At 39.1% G+C, this 25,013-nt stretch overlaps 1 protein-coding gene across 2 annotated transcripts in view; it reads right to left on the bottom strand.

The window, feature by feature from the left end:
• The window catches only part of LOC137094173 (protein shisa-9), a 98,926-nt gene that overhangs the window by 38,914 nt on the left and 34,999 nt on the right, over positions 1-25,013 (bottom strand). For both annotated transcript variants that reach the window (XM_067459508.1, XM_067459498.1), the window contains exon 3: positions 7,910-8,025. In XM_067459508.1, coding sequence (XP_067315609.1) covers positions 7,910-8,025 — 116 coding nt within the window. The remainder of the gene's footprint in view (positions 1-7,909; positions 8,026-25,013) is intronic.

Genomic DNA, 25,013 nt, shown 5'->3' with positions numbered 1-25,013 from the left:
TGAAGTGTTATTCATACAACCAGTGCTAGACTGCTTTTACAGTAACAACACTGATAAAAAATATTCTCCCAGACATATGGAGAGAGACATCGCTCTCAACACACACACGCATATTTTTGATGTGATGGATGTGTCTTTCATGGGTGGTCTGTAGTACAACCCACCTCAGCCCACACACATACACACACACACGCTGTCTGCCAAGAACATGATTGGCACATATGGCACAGAGTCTTTCTCTCTTACCCGCACACAAACAACACAATGTCTCATCATCAAATGCAAACAGTGTGACAACTCATGCTGTTGCGCTCATTAGCTGCACATATGAAGCATTTTGCACTCAGCCAGACCCGTAAGATCTGCATTTTGAGAAATCCAGTGCAAACGTGCTTATATCAGCAGTAAAATCGTCTGCCGCATCTCTCCAGAGCAGGTGAAAAGTGTTTCTGCCTAAAGGCACTTCCAGAGGCGGACTGCTCGGTCAGACAGCGAAGATGAACTTTAAGATTTACTGTAAGATGAACGTGAACATTTCTCCATCTGTCACAGGCAAGCTGTCAATCACACACACTTCTTTTCTGAGACGCGTAGTTCAAATTAAAATCAGTTTGTGTGGTCTTATATTTGTCTTCAAAGCTGACTAGAAGCAAAATCAGATACTTCAATTATTTATGGATGCTTGGATGCATTTTTTCTAATGAAAATGTTCTTGCCTGTGCAAAACGTACCATTGCATTGTGTTTGCTAGGTTGTTTTGGGTGGTTGCAACCCTACCCAAGTCTCTAGATATGGCTCAAACCACACTAATAAGTTGAAAATGTAATGCACCTCTCCTTAACAAGCTGCATGCTATTATTCTTGCCCATAGCACGAACACAGTGGGTTGAGCTACAGTTTAATCCATTGTTTATTACTAACCTGAGATGTGATTAAACTGTGATTCTAGCCATTGCAAACTGGGATGGAAGGATGATGAAAGACGGAGAGACAGTTGTTTCATTCAGTTCTCATTCTCCTCTCTAAACATCACTCTAATTCTGCTTTCATTCGACACCCTATCACACCCACACCATTCCTCTCCCACACTCATTCATCTTTTCTCTTGTCTCATTCTCTCTTTCTTTATTCCTCCCCTCAGGTCTTTTCCTCTCCCTCCCATCTCTCTCTCTCTCTCTCTCTCTCTCTCTCTCTCTCTCTCTCTCTCTCTCTCTCTCTCTCTCTCTCTCTCTCTCTCTCTCTCTCTCTCTCTCTCTCTCTCTCTCTCTCTCTCTCTCTCTCTCTCTCTCTCTCACACACACACTATTTATTCATTCAAACCCTGTCTCATTTTCCTTCTATTTTTCTCTGCCAGGTTCCCTCACCTATTGGTTTCCTTGATTTCTCAAACCTCATTTTCCTCCCATAAAGAAAAGTGGTTCTCAAACTCCTTCAGGTGCTGGACTCCTTCCACAGAGATTGCAGACCACTTTAAAGCTACACTGTGTAACTTTTTTAGTTTATCCTTAGCTAAAAACACTTAGTTCTTTAAAAATATATATGTGCCGGTTGCCATGTTGCCTCTCCATCTTGAAAGTATATTAGCCAAAGAGGGACATATCCGTAAATTCAAGCTTCGCCTTTCGCGTTTTAACACTCGATGGCACCGTGTCAAATGATTGCCGTGTTAATCTTGGACTAAATCGGCCACCGTTGGAGTTAAAACGAAATCAGAATTTAGAGGAACAGAAACGTCTCGGTTACGTATGGTAACCCTCGTTCCCTGAAGGAGGGAACGTAGACATACGTCGGACTTAGACTGACGAATTGGGATCACTTCTGGGAGCCCCTATCAGCTTCGAGATATAGAAAACGGGCCAATGAACATTGCCGTGCACGCTTTGCATATCGCACCCCGCCCCACTGCGCGGGTATAAAGCGGAAGCGATCACCACGCACCGTTGTTTTTCACTGAGGAGCCGAACCGAGGCTCGAACTGCAGTGATGGTACAGCAACTGTGGCGACGGGACGTACGTCTCCGTTCCCTCCTTCGGGGAACGAGGGTTACCATACGTTTCTGAGACGTTCCCTTTCAGTCGGTCACGTTCGACGTACGTCAGACTTAGACCGACGAATTTGGATCCCTATGGAAAACGCCACAGTTACTACCACTTCCAGCACCCTGCCGGAGTCCCTCAGACCCCGTCTCAGCGGGCGGAGAATTTCCTGCAGGGAGAGCCCCACTGCTATCCCACAAGACCCAAACAGTGGACTATAGGATAACGCTGGGAAAGCGTGCCCTGGAGGCCGCTGCGGAAGCCACACCCCCCTCCCTGAAGGAGATAACGTGTAGAAATGACACGTATGGACTGGCCGTGCAGTGCTATATACGGGAGTCCCAGGGGTGGTCACCGCACTGAGAGGGCAGAGCGGGCTCTGCCAAGGGAAAGACACGGGCTCGCCGTAGGGGGCCGTACCATGGAGAATACACATATGGGACCGCCGTGGGGGTCACTACATATGGAACCCAGCCTAACACAAGTTCCACATTGCACACGAGTGTTAGACCTGGCGTCAGATGCTCCGCTACATCTGACTGCCGCGGGTTGCGGAGGACTCGACAGGGTTCGCCATGCTGGGGAACTCGACTGGAGCATATAAGCGCACTTTTCCATTCCATGAGGAATGGTCTCTAATCCCGAGCGGACAGGGCACGTCATGGGACTCAAAACAATGACAAAACAATGACATCCACTATCCAGTGGGCCATCCTCTGCTTTGAGACAGCCTTTAACTTCTGCTGTCCTCCGTAACAGACGAAGAGGTGATAAAGCTTTGCGTTCTGTCCACATACGTCCGAACTGCTCGGACAGGACAGAGAAAAGCCAGGGCTGGGTCTGCCTCCTCCGAAGGCAGCGCTTGCAGGTTCGGAAGGCAAATACCTTTTCACCGCTAGATGGGGGAAAACATCACACAGTGTAGCTTTAAATTTTAAAACTGGTGAAAACACCAAATACCTGATAAACAGTTATTATTTGTAATCTGATGTTATGTAAAAAAAAATATGTAAGGAATAATTGACTCCAGGCCATTGAATTGTTAGAAAATGATGCACACCCACGGTAGTAATGCAGGTGGCAGTTACACCTCAGATGTGCATTATTTTCTAATAATTCAATGGACCTGAGTCAGTTATTCCGCTTATACTACGGTTTCCACACCTCGAGAAATTGTTCTGATACTGTGTTTCAAGACATTTGTCAGGTTTTGTCCTTAAACGCTCTTGTGTGTAGGACTAATTTCTCATGCATCTCATCCCAAGCCTACATTGCTAATTCACGTCATTTTTGGAGGCTTGAGCCACTGATAGCAGATTAATGCAGTTATTAGTGAGAGAGAGAGAGAGAGAGAGAGAGAGAGAGAGAGAGAGAGAGAGAGAGAGAGAGAGATTAAAGGGGATGTCTAATGCTATTTCATGCATTCTGACTTATTTACCCTGTTAAAGAGTTGGATTCTCATGAAAGGTCTTTTTTTTTCTTTTTTTTTGAGTAATGAGTATTTCTGTTACACTCCTTCAGGATTTGTATATACATTTTGGTATAGGCCTGTATTACATCATAAAGGCCGGAATTCCCTGTATGGGCACTTCTCCTGAACATCAACCTGGGGTGCGCTTCCCAAAAACATCGTTAGCCAACTATGGTCGCAAGTTCCGTCGTTACCAAACATAGTTCAACGGTTCAGTGTTTCCCGAAACCATAGTTCTAACGAACATTCGCAAACTGCAACGCAAACTTGTGTCTTTGGAATGACAGCTCTCCACCTGTGGTTAAAGGCATAGCTCGTCGTTATTTTGCTGTGTCGACGTCATTGATTGCGCCGCACCTGGGCTGTGTTCTATTCAGAGTTATCGACCCTGTGCCCTATTCCTTTAGAAGATTTCACCATCCACTTTCAGTGAGTGAGTCTGCCAAGTAGGTTATCTTTGTTTAATTTTAATTTAAAAACATTCCAAAATACATATGTCTCATATAACAATATTGGTAAAACAGAGGTTTTCACTTATATAAAATGTTAACACTCAGATTACAGTATTTTTATAGTAAATTAATTTTTAATTTTAAATGAATGTACCTAAAGTAAAAAGAATTTATAAATAAGTGAGTGATTTTGTTGTTTTTACAGAATTAGAATATAGAATACTCTCTACAAATGTGTTTGTGTGTGAACACATACATTATATATATATATATATATATATATATATATATATATACAAACAGTTTATTTCACACCAACATAATGAATGTTTATGCACCTAAAAGATACTGTGGGATCGTGGGTGGAGTTTCATATTATGAGGTTTAATTCCTGCTCTCTACTGCGCAGACTCAGGTCCCAAATCAGCGCAAGATATCAGCATCATATTCTGACATTGGCGGCTTCACTTTTTGACAGTGGAAAATAGTGATGGGGCGTCTGCACGATATGGCTCAGCTGTTCACAGAAACAATCAGTACAGCATCTTTCGTTCATAAATCTGATAAAACTAAAAACACTTCTGAGATTAAGGATGCAATACTACTCTATAAGTACTCAAGATTAACATGAGATTGGCAGAAACTGTGTGTTACAACTCTCTGCAGTGTTTAGCAGACTAATCACGAAACTGTATGTTTATCTGCTTCAAGAACAGCGCTGTTATTACCTCGCTAGGGATAAATGTCTTGTAGCTTTTAAGTTGTTAACTATTTTATTGATGAAATCATCAGAACAGTGCTGACAACACTTTTCTCTGCAGTGTGTGTCTGTACTGTATATGTTTGCATGAAAGAGTAAATAATAATATTCTAAATAAAATATAATTTGGCGTAGTAATATGGAACTGTGATGTTTTAGCCGTGTGTTTCCCTGAAATTATTTGCATACATTAGAACATTCGTCAACCAATAAGATTCAAGCACAGCCCCTGTAGTTTAAATATAAATCATTTGTTTTTCTATTTATACATATTTATTATATAATTTTCTATGCATAATATTTCCAGACTGCTGTTTTGATTTTTTTAAATGAATTATATTGTTATGTTAAGCTAATGAACCGAAATGAGACACAAAAATGGCAACATAATTATTGAATGCATTGTTTTTTTAATCAAAGAATTAATTCAATGTTGGTGTTCTTTGTCAATTATAATTATATTTATTTAGGTCTTTTTTAGCAGTCATTCTTGGATACTTTCACAGATCTATTTGAGAAACTACTTTTCTAGGAGTTTATCATCCCACTCCATCTTTATCACCGCATTTCTCCTTCCCTCATTTCCATCCATCCGTCCTTCCTGACCACCTGTGTCAACATGGGTTTACCTGTAACGACTCTATGTTTGTACTTTGTGTATGTGTGTGTGTGTGTGTGTGTTGGCATGTTTTTGTGACATGAGGACACACATGTGTATAATGACATGGGTATGACATAGGTATTACAAGGAGAGGGTGAAATATGAGGACATTGGCCATGTCCCCACTTTTCAAAATGCCTATAAATCATACAGGATGAGTTTTTTTAGAAAGTAAAAATGCAGAATGTTTCCTGTGATGTGTAGGTTTAGGGGCAGGGGCAGTGTAAGGGGATAGAAAATACGGTTTGTACAGTATAAAAACCATTACGCCTATGGAATGTCCAAATATGTCACAAAAACAAACGTGCGTGTGTGTGTGTGTGTGTGTGTGTGTGTGTGTGTGTGTGTGTGTGTGTGTGTGTGTGTGTGTGTGCGTGTGTGTGTGTGTGTAGATGGATCGACCCTTTGTGTGATCAAGCTGGTTTAATGAGAACTTAATTAAACACTCAATGAAGAGGTGGATTTAGAAAAGGAAGATAAAAGTAGTACGAGTAGAAACACTGACACAGTGGAAATTCTCACACTCCCAAGAAATAATCACACCTGATGAAGTGTGTGTGTGAGATAGAGAGATAAATGGGTCCCTAATTCTCAGACAGAAGGACAGTGTGTTCTTGATCAGCAGGTCTTGGCTGAAGTTTCTTAATTATGCCTTAATTAGCACAGTTGCTTCGTTAAGCCACTTCCTCTTGCAAGGCTGAGAGGGAGCAGCAGTAGGATCTCTCATATCCGCAAATTTAATTACTCTCTCATTCAAGTTCATTAACCTCACAGGGTCAAAAGGTGATAGCCTTTAAACCCTCAGTGCTTTTGTTGAGGTTTCATCAACAACTTTGCCGGCCAGTGTGTATCTGAGAATAATTAAATGGATCACGATCATGTGAGAATGATGTTTTATATATATATCTCGAATTACATTAAATCAATCAGTGCCAAATTTTGGTACCCGCATCTGGTAATATAGGTGTCTGTGAATTAAACTGACTATTTAGATACGAATCATGCCATTTTACCAATTTATTTGAGAAAAACTACTGACCATCATATCATAAACACACAGAGACTCAAATGTGATGATGATCACGGCAACCCGTCAAAATAAAAATTTGGTTTAACTTGACAAATAAATTACTGTTGTACAATAGAATTTAGATATGTCTCAATGTAATAATAATGTTAACACTAATGTAATAATAATACATTATCAAAACCTTATTTTTAAAGTAATAAATCACAATTTATCACTTTTATTTTTTACCAGTATAAAGCTCAGTTGTGCAGCATTTTGTTTGATAAAGTTTGTTTATTTCAATGAAAAGATAAATTAAATGAATGTTTTATGTCTTCATTTCATTACCAGAAAATACACAACATAGAATTTGAACAAACAATTAATCGAGTAACTAGTAGCCTACTATTTACTGGTAAATAGTAAGCTGGATGTCCTTCGAGAAAGAGTAGGGGTGTAACCCCGGCATCCTGGCCAAATTTGCCCATTGGCCCCTGTCCATCATGGCCTCCTAATAATCCCCATATCATGATTGGGTTAATCACTCTGCCTCCTCTCCACCATAAGCTGGTGTGTGGTGAGCGTTCTGGCGCAAAATGGCTGCCGTTGCATCATCCAGGTGGATGCTGCACTTTGGTGGTGGCTGAGGAGATTCCCCCCTTCTATGTAAAGCGCTTTGGGTGTCTAGAAAAGCGCTATATAAATGTAATTAATTATTATTATTATTATTATTATTATTATTATTATAATAAATATTACAGTATATGAACAGTGGCAGACAGCGACCTAGACAGCTCTGGTATAATGTCAATAACATTTCTATAAATGACTAACAGGTGCTTTAAGCATCCCTAAAGTACCGAAAAAAGATACCTTTGGGTACCGTTACTGAATTTTAGGTACTGGTAGTTGAAATGTGAACAGTACCCAACCCTAATCACCACAGGGTGTTCTGGGGGAAATTATACTTTTTTTCTTACTGGAGAAATGGCAACGCAGTTGCAATAATGTGGAATAAGTCCCACCTTATAAAAAAAAAAAGCCAGTCATCAATTGGTAGTCATTTGTCATTGCATCACTGCATCTGCCATTAGAAGAGACTTTGGTATGAGTCAAATTAGCCCAACTTTAGGTTGATATTCTCTGTAAGTATGAATCAGTTCTCTCTTTTTGTAAGTCTTTATGATTTAATAGTTTTAGTTTTAGAAAGGCTGCTCAAGCTAACAGAGCGATGTTTCTACATAAAGTTGTCACGGCATATTAAGCTGGGATAGAGAAAGTATTTTAACACACATATTTAAGTAGTTACATGATCAATAATTCACGTTCATGCGCCAAAATCTACAGGGCTAGATCTTAATTGGCGACGGAAGCAGAAATGCAAGAAACCTGTGAAGGTCCCTTTTTACCCCAGCATTGAATGTTTGATGTTCATTATATTTCATTTGATGTTGTGTTTATCTGTGATTGAGCTCAGCAGAGACTCTACAGTAGCTGTACGTCTGGAGCTCTGACTCACCGTTGTTGGTGCGCATTGACCTGCCAGAGATGCCATTAGATCCGATCGGGTGGTGACCTCCTCCTCTGTCCACGCCCCCGGCCTCGCCTGGCTGTTTCAGCAGTTCTGTCAGGGCCCTAAAAAGAGACAGGTTTATACAGCATCAGTTTCTCAACAGGGCACTTGGCAAACAAGGGTGAGCGATACAAACCAGGCGTGAGCCCACACCAGAGTTTTGCATTCGGTCCAAGTCACGTCTCACTTATTCAAGTCATTTGTCTTCAAGTCTTAAAAACCTGCCAAGACGTCTTGAGGTGAGGAATGAACATGAGATTTTCGTGAGCAGTGAGAATTTTCTTCTTTTTTTTTAAGTTAACCGTGCTCATAAAAGTGCTGACGATTAATTTTTAGGAAAGGGTTATGATATTGCAAAGTATTTTCTGTAAATAAATGTTGAAATTATATGCAGTCATATGATTAAAAACTGCAGAGACTGCAAATTAAGCTGAGGAAAATACTTCTCACAGTCAATTAAAGTGAGAAAAACCATTTGAAAATGATTACAGCTGATCACATTAGTGTAAGTGGACTAAACTGTTGCTAACGTTTCTGCAGCATGTTCACTTTTCACACTGCAATGACCTGAAAAATATGTATGTGCAAATTTATTTGAACACTGACAGTGAATTATTTGCAAAGAAAATAATTTAAAAAAATCTTAACATGCACATCCTTCATAAAAAAGAGCAAACGCTTGTTACAACAGTTGCTAAAGTTGGATTGGTCAGTAACTTTTTGAAGAATGTTCATGTACATGTTCATCACTTTTTTATTGCCAATGTGTAAACGGCTTGTAAACTTAAGAGACTAAACTTTTCATAAAACTTCCTAGGTTGTAAAAAAGCCTGTAGACTGATTTTCATGTTAAGGACTTGGGACGTTTTTACTGTGAAAATCAAAAGGATGTGACATTTATGTGCATCCCCTGGAGCCTCTCTTCAGTTCAATGGCACATAATGCCGAAATAACTATTCTGTACTGTAATGTCAATGTTTCATGCAAAGAAAACTTAAACGTAAAAGAAAACTATAGTCTCACATTACCAACTATCATAAGTGTCATTTTAATTTACCTCATATGTCGGGATGATGCCGGTGAATTGCAGAGCTCATGCAAACATATGTCACTGTGATGCTTTCTCAACTGCTGTTTACTCACCGATGTCATTTTTGCTGTGCGGTTATTTTATTATTGAGAGGAAAGCGTGGAGCACATATTCATCTGAATGTCACTCTCAGCAGTGTGGACAGCGTCCTGATGTTCGCTAACACCACATTGGTCACCATATCGGTAATCGTATATATATGCTCATTTTTAACAGTTATTGGTCCATTAAAGGGGTACTTCAGCGCTGGGAAGATGAATCTGTATTTAAAATGGTTCATTAATGTAGTAGAAATGTGAAATTATTTTTGAATTTGGTGCTTTCTAGACTGAGAAAAGACAGAAAATGTATTTTTGTCTCATGGGGATGAAAGACTACAATTCCCAGAATGCTTCGCTGCCCTGTGAGGCCATTCCCAAAGCCACGCTACTGGATTACAGTGACTGAGTTCAAAAAGTACAATTAAATACTAAACATGTGTGTTCAATATAACGATCAAGTTGCCGCATGAGTCTCACAGCAGACTCAGATTAGGAGTCAGATTACATTTAACGTCATAAATGAGCTGATGAGCTCTCGTGATGAGAGCTGAGGTAATCGCGACCACATTCGCGGCATACATTCACAACGCGTTTTCAGTTGATGCCTTTGGAAGCTTAACTTTCATAGAAATTAATTTGAGAAGTTAAAACACTTACATTGCTCAGCATGTGTTTAAATTAATGCCCATAGCTGAGCTGTGCTGTAAGTGTGATCTCCTATTCCCCATGCATGAGTTGAAAACATGCGGAAATGGCTCCCTCTGCTGGCTGTAGTCTTTAGCCTCTGGGCAATCATTCCTCTCGTGACGCAAATATCGTCAATTTGCGTCACGAGAGGAATTTTTTCAGAAATAAAATGCATAAATCTCTCGTCTCAGGGGAATATAAGAGGGGGGAGCACGATCATTTGAATATACTACAGGGTTTCTACTGATACAAAGCCATATGTTAATCGCTGAAGTAACCCTTTAAGAAAATATGGCCGATATATTAAAGCTGATAAATAATGGATAAAGGAAAATAAAGTGAAGTGCAACATGTGCAGTGTTAGTCTGTCAAATAGGCTACATAAAATTACAATGAGAACATTGTTTGCCTGGGTCATGGCTTTTAATGTTGAGGCTTTTGTTTTGAATTTAGGCTCTCTAAATAATAAAAAAGTTTGCATTTAGATCAGCCAATATATTGGTTATTGCCATCGGCTTTAAAATATAAAGAATTATCAGTTATTGATATCGGCTAAAATTGTCATATCGGTGCATCCCTAGTTCTAAGCAATATAAAAATGGAGAATATCACCATGGCGTGAATATATCAGGGCATTGAATCACATTCAGACTCTTTACGTGTGCACAAGTGCGACTTAATGGCCACCGGTGTCACTAATAGCAAGGATTTCTGAATTCTGCATATAGCAGCTTTAAAGGGGACTTAGCGAAGAGTCCATGGGTGCTTCTCAAACGGAAGTCTGCGTCCTTGTAAGGCTGCATATGAAGCGTAAGTGGTGCAGAAGGCCGACTCAGTTTGAAGGATCCTTGGAAAGCAGCCTTTGTTTTGCGTCCCTCATTCAGCTCATTTTGAAGGATGCATCAAGTGTCTCCGTCATGTCTTTCAATCACCCACAATCCTTCACACACATTCCAATTCACGCCTATGAAGGACGCAGCCTCATTAGGATGCAGTCATCCGTTTGAGATGCACCCCATATTCCATTTTATTGCATATGAATTGCTTGACTCTGATTGGTCAGTCGCGACATTCTGTGGTCAGTTATGATTATAGCATCAATAGCAACGATAATGTCTGCTCATCAGGGGCATTTGAGGTTGCCGCTTGAGGTTCATGTCTTTCAAATGCTTATTTATTGACTGTATTAAATGTCCAAATGAAACCATGAAAATGAAATGTATTTACTGGTGATATTAAAACCTCGGGACCTGTATTAATAGTTTTAATACTAGGTCTATACGGTGATAAATGTTCATCTTGTTGCTAGAACAATTTTTTTGTACACTGTAATGGATTATAAAATAGTTAACAGATAAGATTTAAAAATAATTTTATGTCATTTATGTTGTCATGTATGTGATAAAAAGCCTTGTATTAAGTGATAGGACTGTACATGATCCTTTATATGTCCATCTTGTTTGAACTTGTTCGTTTGTAGGCTTCAGGCTGATTGCTAAGAGCTTAACTAAACTAAGTTTAATGAAGCATTTAAAGGGTTAATTCACCCAAAACTGAAAATGCTGTCATTATTTCCTCACCCTCATGTCGTTCGACACCCGTAAGACCTCCGTTCATCTTCGGAACGTCGTTACAAAGCCCATCTCACTATAGTGGCTCTACAATCATTTTATGAAGCGATGAGAATAGTAAAAAAAAAACAACAACAACTAAATAACGACTCATAATGGCCGATTTCAAAAAACAAAAATAAACGTTATAAATCAGTGTATCGAATCAGCGGTTCGGATCGCCAAAGTCATGTGATTTAAGACATGTTTGACATGTGATCCGAATCATGATTCGTTATTTAGGGGGTTTTTTTGCGCACAAAAACTATTCTCATCGCTTCATAAAATGATTGTAGAGCCACTGTAGTGAGATGGGCTTTGTATCAACATCTTTAGTGCCTTAATGGGTCGTGAGAGAGGAAATGACAGGCCTTTCTGAGCCATCGGATTTCAACAAAAATATCTTCATTTGTGTTCTGAAGATGAACAGAGGTCTTACGGGTGTCAAACAACATGAGGGTGAGGAATTAATGACAGAATTTTCATTTTTGGGTGAACTAACACTTTAATGAGGCAATACTTAAATCAAAATTTTGTCACTTATATCGCTGTTGGGGTTTATAACTAATTGCAGGTTGTCCATTATCCTTTGCATTACATACTCCATTGTTAAACAGGAATCATTCTCACACCATATACTGGTTTATTTTTATATTAGACTTAAATGTTTTATGTACAATTTCTTATGACTATACCCTCTTTTTGTTCATTTGATATAGTCTCACTCATCTGTATTTCAATTTAGTTATTTCTTCTATTCCCATACCACTTCTGTCATTCTGCCTTTATGCTTTCAAAGAGTGCTTCAATCACTGCCGCACCCGTCCTTGAATCTCGAATCCCCTTTGTTCACTAACTCTTGTTTGCACCTTCAGAATGCAACCAAATCCCTCACTGGGAGCATCAGTGACCGTAACCTTCACCGATCATCCAGGACTGAGACATCTTTGAACTCTCAGTGCTGCCATAACATCTCACTAACACTTTACTAACAACCATCCCTCTCGACTCATCCGTCCCTACTGGCAAGTGCTTCAGTGGTTGCATTAAAATGTGTTAGGTGCGCAGGAAGTGCTGCGAACGTGACCTGATTCCAGTGCCATTGAAAATACTTCTGTTCGGCTGCTCTTCAAGGGTATTTCCCTTGTGACGTCATTGGGTGCGTTTACATACATGTTCTTAAGCCGATTATGCCTAATAAGCAGACAATGAACATGGTCATGTAAACGCGGTAACCCGTTTCCTTTTATCGGAGTAAGGTCATAAACGGCTTAAGCATAAACCGGTCAGGACAGGTCGTTTTTTTGCCTTTTACCCTGATTTTGCGCAGCATGTAAATGCATTAACCTGCTTTCTGTCGGCTTATTGAAGTGTGCATGTGTGATAGGTGACAAAAACGTAAACTTAGAGCAGATTTAAACCCATCCAGACAGAGCGAGCTAGCGTTTTGCATGAAATAAGGACATATATCACAAACGCAGACTCTTTTAAGACCCAGAAATTGTAAAGATGTGTTCTTTTCTCATGCAGCAGAAGTAGAAGAGGTTCAGTCAAAACGCTGCATCTGTAACTTCATGAAGGGAGAATATGAGCCGTAAATCTCCCGCTGACGGTGTACGCTTTATTTAACATCACAACTGACGTAACATTTGGAATACTAGGAGTCAGATACGGACATTATTATTTTTGACGTCACTACAAGGAAATAACCCGGTTTATTAATAAAGTCATGTAAACGCGGTTTACTTGCATTGTCAGTTTACTGGTTTGCATGTAAATGGTGATAACTGGTTATTTCAAAAAGCTGATATTTGTGAGTTATCAGCTTACTGGTGTGCATGTAAACGCACCCAATGTCTCAACATTCTCTGTTCCGCAAGCTGTTCAGGGCAGGATGGAACCGTGGGACATTTCTGAAGCAACAGTTGCCAGGACCGCTGGGCTGAGGAATACGAGAAGGGTCTGTGTCTTTCATGATAACGAGCAGGAGAATGAGGCACTCCACTCCGGCCAGCTCTCTGCTGTATGCTCCACTGATGTGCTGCTTCTGTCTCCTCAAAGCCAGTACAGGCCACACAGGAAGATGGCTGTCCACAAACTACCTGCCTCTCAGGTGAGCCGTATAATATTCAGTCCTTTAGTGAACCTGAATGTGGCTTATTTTTCACTCAGACAGGTGATTGTGAGGTTATGTTATGTTAAGATGGTTTAAAAGTTTGGGGTCAGTAAGATTTTCATGTTCTTTTTTTTAAGAAAAAAAGAAGGAAATTAGTACTTTTATTCAGCAAGGAAGCATTCACTTGACCAAAATGACAGTCAAGAGTTTTTTTTTTTTTTTTTTTTTTTTTTACAAAAGATTTTTGTTTTTAAATTCTAGGAAATCATTAAAGAATCCTGAAAAGAATACATCACGATTTCAACAAAAATATGAAGCAGCACAACTGTTTTCAACATTAATAATAATCATAATTGTTTCTTGAGCACCAAATCAGCATATTAGTGATTTCTGAAGGATCATGTGACACTGAAGACTGGAGTAATGATGCCGAAAAATCTGTAAAATCTTAAAATATATATATATATATATATATATATATATATATATATATATATATATATATATATATATATATATATATATATATATATATATATATATATATATAATCACAATATTACTCTTTTTACTGTATTCATTATCTAATAAATGCAGCCAAGGTGAGAAAAAGAGACATTTTTAGAAATATTAACAAACTAAACGAAACATTACTCCTAATATCTCTACACTAATTAATGCTATATAGTACTAACAGTGGTTCTTTGGCTTGTAATCAAAGGGGAACCACTTTAAGTGCTGTATAGCACCAAATCTTGGTGATTCAGTGTTTCTTCAGCGGTTCTTTGCGAATTCTTTGGGATGACTGAAGTGCTATAAAGCACCATTACCAATATCATAAACAGAACCTGTTAAGCTCCTGTATGGTTCTTCAGGATGGTAAAGGTGCTTTATAGCACCACTGCCATATGAAGAACCTTTCAAGACCCTTTAAAGGTTCTTTACATGCCAAAGAACTACTGTTGGTGCCGTTTAGCAACATTTTTGAGGAAGATATAAATATGCCATTTGACAAAGGTGCTGTAGTGCACCTTTAAAGATATGGTGCTATTTGGCACTCAAAAAGGTTCCCCTATGATTACAAGCCAATAACCCCTTTTAGTGCCAAATAGCACCAGTTTTTTTTTTGTGTGTGGACTTTTTATAAATTAATTTGCCAGGTAAATAGAAACCCTTCAAATAAGATTTTTCAAAGTAAAACTCATACAAGACCTGTTTTCATAGATTTTATATTTATGTATTAAATAAAGTGTATTTTGTCTCACTGCACTGGCAGATTTTGTTTGTACTTTTTTAAACGTATAATTAAAGCATGAAGTCTGCTGCAGTGCAGTAATACAAAATACACTCTTATTGAAGAGACATTTTTTTCTGACAAAAATCTTAATATTTTATTCAGTGTTGCTTCTCAGGTAAATGTATGAATTTGAGATATTTTAACTAGAAAATAAGACAAAATACTTCTTAAAGGTGCCCTGCCACACAAAACCATTTTTCCTGTATTTTAAAAATATGCTAGGTCCGTATGTGTTTATGTTGTGAAAATGAACAACTACCTCTCCTCTCTAGCCTAGAAATCTAGACGCACCCTAGCGGCAGCAAATCTAATCTGCCGCGAGTGTCGTCTAGCAACTCTCAATACCCTTCTGAGCTGTAATCACCTAACTCTTGCCGGGCCAATCACATCGTGTATAGAGTCGGTGGGCGGGGCCAAAATGACAACAGCTGAGTTGTGTTTGCGTGCTTCTAGTAGCCTAAACACAGAAACTGGCGAACGGCGGTCTTTCGAATCAGCTTTGACCGTGACTCTGGAAGACTTGGAGTTAAGCTTTTCTCTGAGAAAAGAACAAAGAGCGGCACTGAAGTCATTCTTAAAAAGGGAAGATGTGTTCTGAGTTTAGCCGACCGGATACGTCGAATGTTTAATCTTTCAACAAGCTCTGTTTCACCTTCGTTGCTCTGGTTGGTTGTAGCGCTAGCCTATCGCGTGCAGAGGGAGTTTGAAAGACAGACGTTTATCCCGCCCCTCGGATTGAGTCCTGTCTATGGTGAGTTTCCAGTCCAAACATCTTGATGCGGGTCTGGCTTGTCAGGCTATCTCCTTTATGCTCTAGCCAATGAAAAAAAATAAGCGGAGAAATCAGGCCATTTACAAAACCTGGTCAGTCTGACATGAGGTGTTTCTCAATGTCAAGGATGCTTCCTTGGAAGGACTGATCCTTCCAAGTCACTTCCTTCAGAGGCGAGGCTCCTCTTAAGCATTCGGAAAACACGTAAATGAAACAGGCTAGCAAGTGCACGTCATTACGTCAGTGAAAAGGTCCGTTGGCCATCAATAACGTTATGTGTAACGTTATTTGTATTTTTTATATATCAATACAGTAGTCATTTGTACCGGCATTTAAACATTAACTTTACTTATATTTACTACGGTTATAACAAATTTTTGGTAAAAGCATTGTGGCAAGCAGCTTGGTGAGGGACCGTGAAAGCGGGCTGGTGGAGTGAATGAGCGGCAGCTGATCGCCACACCGGTCTCGGCTCACGGCAGTGACGGGAGTATAATTGGAGGAGCGTGGAAGGACTAGGCCTGGTCTTTATGTTATGGTTTCTTTATGTTTTATTATGTGAATGCGGACAGTCGCCCATGAGGGGCATCCCACGTTACTTTCGTTTTGTTTATTATTTATTATAAAGTTGTTGAACGTTCGCCGGTTCCCGCCTCCTTCCTTCCCATCTACAAACCCCGATACAAGCATATTTGCCCCGTTCACGCTCCGACTTGGGAACGTCTGATAGCAAACCTGTGGCATAGGATTGTGGGTGATTTGAGAACGCGAAGTGTGCGAAGGCTACTCATATGCATCCTTTCCTGTATATGACATATTTTTCGAATGAAGGACTCAGTCCTTGGTTGAAATTCCGAGGATCCTCGACATTGGAACAGTCCTTCGTCGGATGTCGATGACGCAGCATCCTTGGAATTCTGGCTTCCGAGAATCCTTCCTTGACATTGAGAAACGCCCATGGTGTTGCCTGAGCTCATTACTATTCATGAGCTCATCCAGTTGAGACCGCACCCACAGAATTCATCTAGCTCATTGACAGCTTTCGTATAGAGCAAGGATGGCTGAACGTCATATACTGTATATATGGAAATATACCTGAAGAAGCCATTACTGCAGCGATTCCAGACAGCAGTAAACAAAGCTCCTCTAATCTACTCTGCGCTGGGTAAAGAATGCTGATAGCCAAGCTCTCATTAGCTAGAATAAGACTTTTTGCAGTTTAAACATCAGATAAGTTCATCAAATATAATCATCAAATTTATTCCCTAACTCAAATGTACAGACAGTGGGAAGCAACAGTGATTTTATTCCACATATTTATTAGACATTTCACAAACTGCAATGTAATTAAACATTAATGTCACCCTAAAAATTTCTCTTTCAACTACAGAATTAGTCAACTAAAATGCATTTTCTTTTTAACTGAATTTTAATTATAAAAATGGGCTTTGAGCCAGAACAGAGGCAGTAGAAGACCAAAGTCATTTTTCACAGTCATCAGTGGGCACAATTTGTTCTTGGTGTAAAGTTTAATGCAGGTATGTAGCAACTCATAATGTAATAACTGCCATTAATGTAAAAACAGTACATAATGTAATAAGTATTACATTGATATTATAATAAAATGTTAATAGTGTAATCCTTTTTCTCATAATATAATCATTTTTATTACATTACGAGCTCAAAATTATATTATATCTTGAGAAAATGATTACATTATGAACACTTTATTACAATTATCAATGTAATACTTATTACATTATGTGTAGTTTTTACATTATGTGCCATCATCACATTGTGAGTTGCTGCAAGGTATTTTAGGAAGAAATATATATATATATAGAATATATTTAAAGGAACACTCCAGCGTTTTTAGAAATGGGCTTATTCAACTTCTTTCCTACATTTAGATATGTGGGCAAATGCATTTTTGCCTCAGTGCATGCATTGTTTTAGTTTGACAGGGTCGCCGCTAGCTTAGCTTAGCATAATGAATGGAATCCTATGTTGCCAGCTAGCATGTCCCGAGTAAAAGTGATCCAAAACCCCACCCATCTAATTACTCCGAGTGTTTCCTGTTGTGACATTTGCACGTGAAAAGGTAACACTTCCCAAATTTCTGTGTAAACAATGAGAGATGTACACGCGCGAGAGATCCACTTCCCGCGCTTTCCGCGCTTGCGCAGACTAAAACCAGAACGCGCGAATATCACAACAGGAAACACGCACGCGCGCCCTCGGATCAGTCGTAGTGGTGTACAAGAGGTAAAAACGATATAAATACTGTTGGTTTTCTCACACAAACCACTCTTTTCGTTTCTTAGGCCATCAGTGTGTACTTACGATGGGGGATTGTTTAATTTGGACTTCTCTGTGTATGCTCTTTGAGGTGGTGACCATAGACCTGAATTATGTGAGGCACAGACAAGAACGGTTTGACCTAAAATGATCAAAATTGAAACTACTGGGGAAACAAATAATTCTATCTCGGATGCCCATGAGGTAAGCTAAAACATATCAAAATTTAATTTCAAAGTGAACTATCCCTTTAAGACTAGGCGATTTCCTAGGCAGATATTGACTTGGGACTATATTATGGGGAAGCACAGGCGAAGCACTGCTACTTGGGCGCAGAGATATCACAGCTCTCATCCTCACGTCCTCCGGCTGTTGAGGGATCGCAATGTGTTGCGCAATGTGTTGCGTGGGGGGTTTGATCACTTTTACTCGAGACATGGCAACATAGGATTCCATTCATTATGCTAAGCTAAGCTAGCGGTGACCCTGCAAAACTAAAACAAAGCATGCACTGAGACAAAAATGCATTCATTGAACTGACATGCCAATTATATTGATCATAAATCTGCACTGTGCTAAACCTACACAAAACACTTGTATTGATCTCTGGTAGATCAAGGTTGTAGGAATGGTGCCACATGATCTTAACATGCACCTCAGCTCTCCTGGTGTCCTGGTCTCACTTTCACCTCAGGAGAATGTCCCCTATGTTACAGAGCATGTAAACATGAAATCTGAGAAACATCTACACACATCCTCCATTCATCTGCTCCCAGCTGTGTTCACCAAGAACATCTCCGGCTCAGCTCACCCTCTTTTCTCTTCAGCAATTACATAATATTTGAAACGGCTCAATCTGTATCACCTATTGCCGTACTTCAGAACACAGCAGCAATCATCCATCATTCAGTCGTTTATTGACAGAATACGATCGTCAATCACGCTGATGGTCTTACATTCAGAGTTGTTAATGCGTGATGAATAGGTTTCTGATTGGACATACACTGGATTGGATTGTTTGAGTGTGTATTACATGAAATTATGTGAGAGGTTTCTTGCTGTTGTTATCTCAGTATGCTCCCTTTTCATTACAGAAACATGTGGTCTCTAATTAAACTGTTACTTTTCAGCAAAATTCTTATTAAGACGCTCCGGTGGTAATCACAGGTGGAAAGACTAACTGCAAGCATCCCAAATCAGTCTTAAGTGCCCCCAACTGGCTCCTAAACTCACTTAAAGACTTGTTTGGGGGCTCTTGAACAAGAACTCGTATTCCTCTTAATAGTCAGTGCCATAATGAAAAAAACAACACAAAAAAAAAAACAGTTTGCACCAGCTTAAATTTCCATTACACTTTTACTTTTTGAGTCACAGTTTGAAAAAAATATAAAAATAATGGATACATATAAATTGCCAAATAATTATTTTAGCCTAATTCGCTCTACTAATGTGATATACTTTTAGACAAAAATATCATGATAATTTCTAAATGTATAACTTAAATTTTAACCACATTTTCCAAAGATTTCTTTTTTTATTAATAATATTTTATTAATTAAAATGTTTTTTAAACCCGCTAGTGCTCTTTTACGTGAAAAAATTTACACTTTGATTTTTTTTAGAAATTTGCTATGTGAACATTGATTTGAAAAAGTAAAATTTTCCCCAAAAAAATGCCACACTTGTACGCCTCGCTTCACAAATTACCGCCATAGAAATTAAATCATAATAAAAAATAAAAGAATAGAAAAAAACGAAAATACAGAGACCTTTTTGTGGTGTACAATCTACAAATGAGCTATCAAAATGTATTTAAAATACATTTATTTCATACTAAGTATACAAATCCATACTGAAATAAATATTATAATAAACCTTTTTTTCTTCTTTATTGCACAATGCACATTTCTTAATATTAAGCCTAAAATGTTATTATTTTCAAATACATTTTTGTATATTTATTTTTCACTTGGGTTAACTGATTGTATTGTACAAATTGTGGAAACAAATGGATAATAATTATTGCATAAATATTACATTTCAACAGGAAGGAGTATGAGCGTGACTCCACCACCGGAAGGTTAAACATAAAAGCATACAATAGTGTACAATAATGTGAAAACTGTTCTTATTGGGATAATAATAGCATAAAACGAGTATACACAAGTATTATCCTTGTAGAAGATACTAAGCATGAATTAATCATGCTTTTTAGTTCATGTTTAGGATATAATATCAGGCATGTTTAGCACGTTGCTACTCCAATAGAGTATAAACAGTGTGAATTATTCATTCTGACTAGCATGTAACTGTTCAACTTCACTTGCTTTCATTTCAGCTAACTAGCAAGCAAAGAGGTTCAGGCAGCTCATTCATCTCAATCCCCAACAATTTTCTTTGAATGGATTTTTTTATTGAATATTACAATAAATACGTTTTCATATTGATGCATCTTTTTGGCCCAAAAAATCTGTCAATTAAGCCTTGTTTTAGTCAGTAATGACCTTGATGCAATAGTAGATGGGCAATGCTGGTCTGTTACTGGCACCAGCTTAAGCAGCTTACTGACTAGTGCATCCATGCAAAAATGAGGCATGAAAGAGGCCAAAACATTCTTTTTACATTATTATGCAATAATATGGTTGCAGCTAGTCATTTAACATGGTCATTTGAGCTTGACTAAACAAGCTTGTTTTTTTCTTATTTTTTTCAGCAGGGTTTAGCTTGGTTTTCCTGACATACAACCATTGTTTCAGTATTACTTGGAACACCCAAATAATATCAAAATATGTTTCACCAGAGTGTTTTTTTTTTTTTTTTAAATCTTGTCATGCATTGGGAATCAGTTAGTTCAAACTTTGAGCTGGTGAGGCAGATGGTTCATAGTGGCCCGGTTAGCCGCAGGGCCAATTCTGCTCCAGTGGGAGAGACTATATGTTTGTGTGTGTGTGTGTGTGTGGAAATATGTGTGTCCGTGTGTGTTTCTGGTGCATTAGCCATTAGCGATATCACAGTAGGGGAAATATTTGGCTCTGATGTGCCTGACACACTACAAAAAGCCTCAGATGTTGTTAGCCGCAAACTAGAGACTGTGTGTGTGTGTGTGTGTGTGTGTTTGTGTCTTTGCACGCTAATCTGCATAATGGAGACCTTTTAGAACCCCGACCCTCATCGTTTACATGAGAAATCATGTGATCTTGTTCAAGTTTGTCTGCTGGGATATAAAATCATTGAGATGTCAGTGCATGTATCTGTTGCAGTAATCTATGGGCGGGAAGGGAAGATTTGCTGGGTAACGGAAAAGCAATGAAGTTTGACATCCTTCCCCTTCTGACTGACTTTCTGTAGTCAATAACGCCTGACAGCAGCAGATTCTCTCTGCTGAATCCTGGAATGGATCTGCTTATTAACTGACAAGAGCCTTGAGGGGAAATATATATACAGCTCTGGAAAAAATTAAGAGACCACTTAACATTGAGAAATCCATGTTAAGTGGTCTCTTAATTTAAAATGATATATATATATATATATATATATATAGAGAGAGAGAGAGAGAGAGAGAGAGAGAGAGAGAGAAAGAGAGAGAGAGAGAGAGAGAGAGAGAGAGAGAGAGAGAGAGAGAGAGAGAGAGAGACTCTCTATAGAATTAACTCTGTACAGCATCTCTCAACAGTCAGAGTTCAGACGGCAGCAGCACCTACTAATAAGAAACTGTAAGAACAATGCTATTACCTTGCTAGTGAGAAATATCCTGTAGATTTTAAGTTGCTAACTATTTTACTAAATAAATTGTCAGTGAAAACACCTTTCTGTGCGAGTGTGTACACACTGAATGTGTGTGCGCATTTGAGTGAGAGAGCAGCAGGGGAAAGAAAAGTGCTTTCCATACATAATAAAACGTAATTTAGTGGCAAAAAAACTATTAACTAGTCATTTTTATCCTATTGTTTACTACATTTATTTGCTTAGTCAGTGTCATTGTGGGTTTTGGTTCAGTCAAAATGACTGAAATCCTTTGGCGAAGGGATATGGAACTGTAATGCGGTCAAGATCCGCCAGGAACTATTTTAGCCGTGTGTTTTCCTAAAAATAAATGCATACGTAGAACATTTGTCAGCCGATCAGATTCAAACAATTACAATATAACAATTACAATACACAATTCATAGTATAAAAAAGTTATAATACACCTCCTCAACAAGCTGAGGTAGCATTTAAATCTGTAGCTTAAACAAGTTGAAGTTGAATACAATGGATTTTGAAAACCACCTAACATGCACACACCGATGTTTGTGTGGATGTTTTAATGGATGAACTTATATTAATCACCTATTAGAATTGACACAGACTTTTCAAACACACATCCACACACTCACAATTCAGCTGCACGTCACCTTAAAGGGGGGGGTGAAATGCTGTTTCATGCATACTGAGCTTTTTACACCTTTAAAGACTTGGATTCCCATCCTAAACATAGACAAAGTTTCAAAAACTAATGTTGGACGTTTGATAGAGTATTTCTGTGTTAAAAATACTCCTTCCGGTTTCTCACAAGTTTTCGGCGAGTTTTTTTCGAGTATGGGTCTACTTGACGTTAAATAGAGCGGAAGGTCCTTGTATGGGCCGTATGGGCTCTTCTCCCGGTAGGGTGCGCGCGCGCGTGACTAGAGGGAGAGAGAGGAAATGCACGCTGTAAACAGTCTCTCAGGTGCAGATCCACTCGTCCGTGAACACTTATGTCGCGCCGCGCTCCACTTTATTCCTATGGGTGACGTCGAGCGACTTCAACGCTTCAGCACAGCATTCCGGGAAGGCAGCGCTGCATTTCAACCGATTTGAACGCAGAAATGACGGGAAGCTTCAAGGCATCGCTTCAGTCGCGTCGCAAAGTGGATTTCCACGGTCACTGCTGTCACAGGACTTCACCAAATCATACCAAAGAAGTGTGTTTTTGACAGAGCGGTCCTGCTTTGGAAGATGCCGGTGAGTAAATCAACTTCAAATGTCTCTGCTATTGGCTACCGTCGCATGAGTAAACATCAGTAAACGATACGATCGCGTGCTTCGTCATTCAAATGCGCTAACGGTTACTCCATTGTTGTTCTGTATAACGTTACACTATTCTGACTGTGACGTGCAAAACCGTTTTGCTTGCTACCTCTAAGGTCTAGTCACATACAATAGTCCATAAACCGAATCATGTCCTCATAAACTGCACACAAAGGCCCCTAAATACAGTACATACCACAACATCCTGATGTTGCCGTTTCTCCTGTTCAATTTATTTCTTCCTCAGATTTGATTGTGGATCATTATCTGTATTAGCTGAGATAGATGGGTTTCTCCACGCTTGAGGACGTCACCGCTTTGCGCTTGTCATTCTTTAGCTCCGCCCACACGATACGCCTCCAGGCGCTCGTTTTTTTCCGGAAAGACTCGGTACAGCCCATATTTCTTTTATAAACATGATAAAACTAAAGACTTTTCGGAGATATGAAGGATGCAATACTACTCTATAGGTACTCAAGATTGACATGAGATTGACTGAAACTGAGTGTTTCACCCCCCCCCCCTTTAAATGCCATGACTATAGGTCTGTTTTTCAGCAGCCATCCTCATCTCTCTGTGTCTGTCTTTCTGCTGTTATCTGCACATGAATGCAGTTGATTGTACTCTCTTGTCATTCTTCTTCTAAAAATGGTTCCCTTTCTATTTATGATCCCTCTCTCGAATTCTAATGAGCCTGACAGCTGCCAAGTACCGTCCCGAAACGCAGAAGAAGGTGTAGCTACCTATGCGTGTTTGTGTGTCAGCAACCAGGGTGTATAAGCACTGCAAACACTATTGATCTTATTATAAATAAAACACAATTCCTGTTTAGCTGTTTACACTGGTTAAAACTCTGTTCCATTTATATTCCTTTTTGCGTGCTACGAAATATGCGAAGCCCAATACATGGAAGAAAAAATCCAATGCTTTTGTGTTTGCTCACAAAACTTTTGTGATGGAAATAATATGAGGTGGTAGCGGAAACTATATTTCAGTGCTTCTGTGAGGAAACATAACGTTTCTCTGGGGAACACAATAGTGCAAAACTCTGCAAGAAAACGTTTTTGCTATTATTTTGTATTTATCATGCAGTTTGCTGTATTCGATGCAAAAATACTCCAAACTAATGCATAGAAGCTAACACAGATGTGTTAGCTTCTTGCTAGCTGGTTATAAACATGTCAACAGTTCAACTAAGGGATTATGGATTGAATTCAGACACATTTGTGAATGGATATCGAGCTTTGTGTTCACATATTGTGCTTGTTTTAGGCCTTTGTCATCAGATTGTCGTCAGAGTTATGCTTATTATAACTTTTATAGGTATAGTGCTTTTTACATGCTAGTTTCTTAATCAGATTGCTGCCAGTCAGATTTGTGAATCTATTTATATCAGATTCCTGTATTTCACCTTTCATCATTATTTGAATGAAAACTTCACAAAAGGCTTCCCCCATTCTGCCACACACACTGCAAATGTCACTGGGGCTGTAAACACACACACACACACACACACACACACACACACACACACACACACACAAAGCACTTTCCAGAACAGACGAGGCCTCGGGGCAAAACTAAATGACTGACGTCATTGTGATGCATCAAACACACACCCAGCATGTGAACATATGCTGTAAAGTAGAGCTTGTGTGTATATATTCACACATAAACAATTAGCCATGGATGCTAAATCATCAGACACAGAAACACACAGACAAAATAGGACGATTCACATGACAGAACACAGAGTGTAATATCAAAACACCCAGACCGCAGGGAACAGATCGAGTGTGTTTGTTTGTGATGTGATTACACTCTAGACACCCCATCACACACTGCTGGAAGGCAGGCACATGTGGTCAGAGATGAAGAGCTTTGAGCGAAATACAGTAGTGTTTTCTGCAGATGTGGCATACTATAAATATAACTGTATTTGATGTATGCTCAAGACATATTGTCTTTCGAATGTTCTCTAGTGTAGTTGATGGAACCAGACAAACTTTGATGTTGGTGTGATGAAGTTTTGCCTGAAAGTTTCAAGGCATGACAATTTATATATGTACCAGATATGCCCAAACTAGGGC

This window comes from Pseudorasbora parva, chromosome 2 (genome assembly GCF_024679245.1).
Source record: "Pseudorasbora parva isolate DD20220531a chromosome 2, ASM2467924v1, whole genome shotgun sequence".
Lineage (NCBI taxonomy): Eukaryota > Metazoa > Chordata > Actinopteri > Cypriniformes > Gobionidae > Pseudorasbora > Pseudorasbora parva.
Note: the sequence above shows the minus strand (reverse complement) of the source record. Positions and strands in the feature narration are given on the sequence as shown.